The sequence below is a fragment of the Pyxicephalus adspersus genome, chromosome 2 (genome assembly GCF_032062135.1).
Source record: "Pyxicephalus adspersus chromosome 2, UCB_Pads_2.0, whole genome shotgun sequence".
NCBI classification, from domain to species: domain Eukaryota; kingdom Metazoa; phylum Chordata; class Amphibia; order Anura; family Pyxicephalidae; genus Pyxicephalus; species Pyxicephalus adspersus.
Window position 1 is genome coordinate 78,383,536 of NC_092859.1, and position 7,080 is coordinate 78,390,615.

General features: G+C 35.7%; 1 protein-coding gene across 2 annotated transcripts in view; it reads right to left on the reverse strand.

Annotated features, from left to right (window-relative positions):
• Positions 1-7,080, reverse strand: part of CDK17 (cyclin dependent kinase 17) — a gene marked incomplete in the record, with an annotated part of 72,250 nt that overhangs the window by 5,234 nt on the left and 59,936 nt on the right. For both annotated transcript variants that reach the window (XM_072401182.1, XM_072401183.1), the window contains 5 exon segments: positions 1,099-1,219; positions 3,803-3,926; positions 4,293-4,355; positions 5,831-5,925; positions 6,950-7,064. In XM_072401182.1, coding sequence (XP_072257283.1) covers positions 1,099-1,219; positions 3,803-3,926; positions 4,293-4,355; positions 5,831-5,925; positions 6,950-7,064 — 518 coding nt within the window.

The following is a 7,080-nucleotide window of genomic DNA, read 5'->3' on the forward strand; positions in this document are numbered from 1 at the left end:
GTGTGACATTAAGATTAAACAATGGTATGTTTTTTTTTTAGTTTCCTGGATATCACATTTCAGAATAAAAGATCGAATACACATATGCCAAGATAAGGTTTCTGTGGTATTTTACTTGCACAACAAAGTGTTTTAAAGTGCTAGCTGATGTAATGACCGCTGTACCTGGGACATTTCAGTGTTTTTAGGTGGATACTGAGGAGCTGCCATGCACCTAAAATTTTTTCCCATCCAGCTTAAATAGATTTCTGGGCACTCGAGATGTTTTATTAAGTTGTCCTGGGGGAAGGTTGTGACAGACCTGAGCAAAGTGGAGAAAAGTAGGCTTCTTTTATGGCCACACGCTTCACCTACTTTATTGAGCTCCCAGTGTCTTGTGTTTCTAGGATGCCACAAGCAGCAGGACACAGATGGAAGCAGAGCTAAGCACTACATAGGATGGGACATGCAGAAGGCTAGGAGAGCAAAAAATCCAAAAGAGAGTAGGAGAAACAGGGTTTTGTTTATAGCAAAAGTGACTCCCTTCAAGTCACTTCTGCCAAAAACATCTACCTGGTAATTCAGTTTTTTGGGCTAGTTCAAATTTAAAGCAACAAATTTGTACCATGTTTATATCAGACTGAAAAAAGTATGGACAAATACATTTATCCTTTGGTAAATTTAACAGATATTTTCCTTTTCAACACAGATCTGTGATGTGGACAATTTTCAAAGTGAACCTATCAAGAAGGAAATAGACCATTTCCATCACCACAATTAAGTTTGGTAGTGCAGGTTTAAGAAAGCCAAAGTGACAAAAATTCTAAAGAGCTCCACCACCAATGTCTTTTACCAATATATGCTGCCTAAATTTTGTGTCACTGTAGTCTTTACAAATTCTTCAGAAAAAAACCTTTGAACAGGCAGGAGAGGGAAACAGAAAAGCCTACAGATCTAAGATCTTCAGGATAGAGAGCAGAGATAAGTATATCTCCTTATATTGAACCTATCTGCAAAAACAAAATTACAGCAGAGAAGAATGTGTGTGCCAAAATAAGGTTTGTAACGTTACATTAAAAAACTGACAGAGAAAGCAAGGCATTGATATTGTATATTTACCACATGTCAATTTGTGTTGAATACTCAGAGGACCCAAGGAGGACATCTGGGGGTCTGTACCATAATGTGACAACCTCATTGGAATAGGTTTTTGTAGGGACAGATTTTGCTCTGGCCAAACCTTAGGGAAAAAAACAGTAACAGCAATTCAACACATATTTTTATAAGAATTAAATGTGTGTTCTAGAAAGCTAGAGGTAACACAACATAGCAAGGTCCACCACTTTTTATGTACAAAAAAACTGCCTCAAGCTATATGCTTAAGTCAGCTATTTGGAAAGTGGAATACCAGGCAAGCAAGCAAGGTTATTCCTGAATTCCTTTAAATGCATATAATGTTGCTGTACTTTGGCTTACTCAATAATAAAAATGGCAAGAAAGGCAATCTATGGCTGCTACCCCTTTGCCCTGCTTTAATACTGAAAACTGTTATTGTTTTTCGTGAAGGAGTGTTCCTGGACATTTGTATGGTTTTGCCCCTATTCATTCAAAACATCAAACAAAACCATAATAATAATATTCTATGTATTTTTATTTAATTAATTCACCATGCAGAGACTCAATGAGAAGCTGAAAAGTATACAAAAGACAGAAGTGTTCATTTTGCATTAAAAATATATGTATATAAGAATATAAGAAAATGAAAAATAATGAAAATAATAAATCCTATCTCAGGCAGATGGGCCTAATCTTTGTTGCACATCCCCATCTCTGCAATTTTCATTTCAACTCTTTTTCATTTAATTTAATATTTTGAGTGTAAAGGACAAGGGAGGATTTGCCCACGCTTCATTTCAGCAAATCATCTTCAACAACTGTCATTAGTGTTACATAACTGTAGCTTTTTGTCAGCAATTTAAAATTATCTATGTCAGAGTCAATCAACTGTGATAATATCTATGATCACAGTCCATTTCATCCTCATTGTTTGGACAGTAACCACCCTCCAGCATCGGTGTACATTAAAATGAAACTTGCCCAAACATGAGGTTTTGCGGAAGTGCTTACTGAATCATAGATTAGACTGCTGCACGCACGCAAAAGAGCATCTTAAGCACCACTGTGTCTACAGATGTTCTGATAATGGCTGGACTTAAAGCAGGAAAAGCTAAATAAAGACTCCGCTTTAATCCAAGGTATAAAGAGTAAACACAAAGCAAGCAACGAGAGGCTAAGATCAGTGCGGTCTAGTAGATTTATAACTATTAACTGCAAAAAAAATGTAAAGTCTACTAAACCTTTCAAAGTAACCCATGTTTGTCACTACACATACATCAGTAGATTTTCATAATTATTATGTAACGTTTTTAATATCCTATTTATTGATTTACTTATTTCATGATAAGCACTTTTGACACGTAGGAGCATATATATATGTCCAAATAAAATAAAGGGAAAGTGGTAAGCAGTTTTATTGCTTTTGTTGTGAGAAATAAAAGCTATGGGCACCAAGAACTGATTGGATATCGAACACTATCCCTTTTCACAGGGAGAAATTGATTCAGACCCAATATCTCTACTATTTTGGAGTATACGTTAATATAAAAAGCAGCAGCAAACTTTAACAAACTCTAGAAAGATATTTCCTCCAAGAAATAATTCATAGGTTGATGTAAAAAAAACACCACTTGCAAAATTGTAAGCAAATATTATACTGTATTCACACTAAACAGTAGGCCCCTAATTGTAGGAACTTTAAATTGTGAGATGAAAAATTGTATGATTTAGATGGCCATGTAGTGATGTGGGTAGTAAGCAAATCTGACTGTCTCCCTTTCATATAACCACACTCCTATAGTATGCTAACATCAGATTATGTTTCCTGAAGTCAGTCACCCTTATGTCATTTGAAGTCAGTCACCCTTAATATTCATTTGTATTCTCTTGCTAAATAGTAACATGGAATAGTTTGAGAATAAAAATATAAAACATTTCCAATACACCCTGTATTGTTAGATTTCTGAATCCTAAAATTCTTTGCTTTTACTTACCATTCATAAAAATGAAAAATAATAGGATATAATCCTTTAATACAGTGATCATTCAAATCAAAAAGTTTAACAAAAAATACAACACAAAGTATTTGAGCAAGGCATCTCACTTCTATACAAAATATACCAGCAATCTGTAAATCTGTCTCATATCAGTCATTAGCGGTTATATTTATTTTTAGGTTTTAGCCACCAGCATTTAAGCTGAGCTGCACATCCTCTATTTTACACAAAGTACTCCTCCATTACATTTGAAGGACATGACCTCCAGTTGTAGCAGTTGCTAGTGCAGCAGTCATGTATACAAAAGTCTCACCAATTCTAACAAAACAGAACACAAAATAAAACACATAATCTTTAAAGCCCAACTATTATCATGTAAACATTTATTATATTAAAGGTCTATATAAATTGCCAAACGATCGGGGCTTATTTTTTGCAGATAACTGCTATGAGTCCCATGTGACAATCCCCCCAAAAATATTTTGAGTGGAAAATTTTCAGACTGACTTTTTTTTCCTTTTTTTTACTACTTTCAAGACTTTTATAGCTTTATATAGATTTTTCATTTAACTGATAAAACTTTTCTCTAAGGACAGAGAAGTTAAGTATCAGATAAAAAGGACAGTACTGCGTAATATAAATCCACCTCTTAAGATAAACAAATCATCAAATATAAAACCATTAACCAAGGCTTAAATGATTCAACATACCAAAATCAGCCAACTTCAATTCCCCTTTCTCATTGATAAGTAGGTTTTGTGGCTTTAAGTCCCGATGAAGTACTTTCCTTTTGTGACAGTAAGCTAAACCTCTTAAAATCTGATACAAAAATATCTAAAACAGAAAAAGAACAAAACAACAGAAACAAAGTTAGAAGAAGGTACATCATTATTTATCATTTTGGCTTACGTTACGTGTGCGCGCTAAATTAGTAGCCATGATTGAAAAGAAAAATCTAGCAAATTTACAACATACATCTACTGATGCAACAAAGTAAATGGTACTTTTTCCCACTTATTACCACAATTTGTATCTGATCTCCTAAGTTGAACATAGCTGAGCATATGAATACCCATAAATCATTTTGCTGGTTATTAAAAATATGCCTATTTGGTATGTTCAAACAAAGCATAGCACACTTTTCTAATTGCCAAGATTTTCCCAACCCACCAAATATTTTTTTTGTTAAGAGTATCTTACCTTTACATTGTGTATACTCATTATATTACCACAGTCGTCCATATATTGCTTCAAATCTTTGTCCTAAGAAAAAAAAAATATATATTGAATGATTTGACTTCTTACTGTTTACCCCTTACCCAGGATAAATTCCAAAATAGTGTAAAGAACAACCATACTATAATTTATTTTTCCTTACAATTCATAATTGCAGGAGACCAATGTATTGGTGACAATCTTATTATATTTAAAAAAGAATGGGGAAGGAGAGTAAAGCTGCGTACACACTTGCAATTTTTGTCGTTGGAAAGGATCTTTCACGATCCTTTCCAACGACAAGGGACTGCACGATGCATGAACGATGCTGTACATACAGCACCGTTCATGCTCTATGGAGAGGGGAGGGGGAGAGCGACGGAGCGGCACCCTGCTGCGCGCTCTCCCCTTCCCTTTCATTAGGATCGGCTGTCGTCCATCGTCCGTGGATCCGGCAGGTCGGTCGTCCGGACGATGGACGACACCGACTGTACACACGGCAGATTTTCGCCCGATAATTGGCGGATGCCGATTATCGGGCGATAAAAATCTGACGTGTGTACGTAGCTTTAGTATCATCCCAACTGGATAATGAACTTCAAAGGCGAGGATATGCTTATAGTTTGGAGTCCAAGATCACACTTTATGTAGGAGAAACAAAAAAACGTATTAAATGTAAACCACCATTTAAGTAGGGGCTGCTTCTTTCTTTAGGATAAAGTTATTTTAAAATAATGTATAATCTTTGTAAAGTAGTCCATTAAATTGTACGGTAGTAAAATTTGTTTTTTTTTTGGCTGTCAGTCATTGCCAACGACCTAATATATATATAAGAATGGAGTACAGTATGCAACATATTCAAGTTACCATATAAATGTAGTCATTGTCTTTTTTCTGATTGTTAATCAAGACAGAAGTAGAAAGACTGGGGAAAGACAGTAATGAATAAGAAAAGTTTGAACAGGTCTGATGTACAGGAAAGGAATGTTCAGAGTAAGGTTTGTTGGGGTAGCCATGGAAGGATGGAAATGGGTCAGCTCAACGAAGAGGCAGTGGGGAAACAGACTTGTGTGCCGGATTGCTGGACTAGCTGTGCAAGTTTCTATGTTTTCATAGCAAGAGGCTAAAAGCATGTGCCATGCTTGTAAACAGCAGTCATTTTCAACAAAATGGCAGTGACCTGAGGCTGGAGCAATCACACTTCCCCTTCTGTGCCACCAACATCAGCCTGTGATGTCATGTTGCTCTATCTTATTCAGAAATACTGCTCCCATTGATATGGGACCTGAAAAGGTTTGTCTTTGTGTCTTTTGGATGCTTGTGTTTTGTGACTGTTATTGTACAACTGAGAGTCACAAGACCTGGTGACACTGTGATTGTCCAGAAGTTGAGATAGAGAGGCAGAAGTAGCTGGGTTTTATTTTTACGCAACGACAGATAGCAGAAAATCCATATTAGTACACGAAGGCAAACAAATATTCATAGCTTTGAACTTAATGCATAGCTGTAAATGGAATACATACCAGATATTCAAAAACAAGGGTCAATGATTTGTCCGTGTGAACAATGTCATGTAAGGTGACAATGTTTGCATGCTTCAGATCCTTTAATAATGATACTGCAAGAGAAGAGAAATGTTTATGACATTTCAGTGCAACTGAACACATTTCAAGTTCACACCTCTACTCAACCATGAATAAAATTTCCAATACAGCCTAAGTAGAGCAGAGTTTTCAGAGGAAAAAAAGTAAAGAAATAAACCTTTCTATAGATGGATCAGCTATTTCACATTGTGGATCAGAAGGGTGTAGAATTACTATTTATTAGAAAAATATTTGCTGAAATGAAATACATTTCTTATTCCTATAGTTGGGTATTCAATTTCTGGGAATCACTTTATTTATATATTTAGTTTCTTACACCCTCTGTATAACAACATTCCGTTTATATGAACTGCACTATTCACCCAATATTACAAAATGCCTCTGTAGAAGTATTTGTCAAAGGGTACTTTAATTTCTTATCTGTAAAATATATATATTCATTGGTGTCAGCTAAATTTTAAAAAAAGTTTGCATTAGGAGCATGTTTATCAACATGTTGCATCACCTTTTATTGTACTAACTCATCTGTGATCTGGGTGGACCACTTGCAGTTTGGCATATTCTTGCTTCCACATCTTGCTAGGATGTGGAACCAGTGATTTACAAAAAGTAACTTGAAATTCTGATTGGTCAGACTGCTGGACAGTTTTCCACATGGCCTCGGGTCATCCCTAACTTGTTTAGTGCAAAAAATGCAGGCAGGTTCAGGGACATTGCCTATCCCTTATGCAATAAAATAATTTCCAGGGTACACTGGGATACCTTACACATGCACATGCAATAAAATGGAAGTGTATAGCTTTCCCTTCTGCAAATGAACATGTGCTGCTAATTTTTTCTTATTCAAGCTAAACTAGCTTGGGTCCTGCTCTCTCATTGCAAGAAAAGTACAGTAAACTAGCTAGAGTTTTTTGAGCTTACCACTTTTAAAACATTTACACTGGGGTTCATCTTTTCTGGGAATCTGGATTATTTCTGTTCTTATTCCAACAGACTAAAACATTGGAAATGTCCATATGTTCTGGGCAAGAATAATACCTTCTCTAATGGCTGTGCAAGGGGCGCCTTCTTCATGTTCCAATCGAATTTCTTTCAATGCTACAAGATTCTCAGTCAGTTTACTCCTTCCCTTAAATACTGTAGCATACGTGCCCTATGAATAAAAAAAA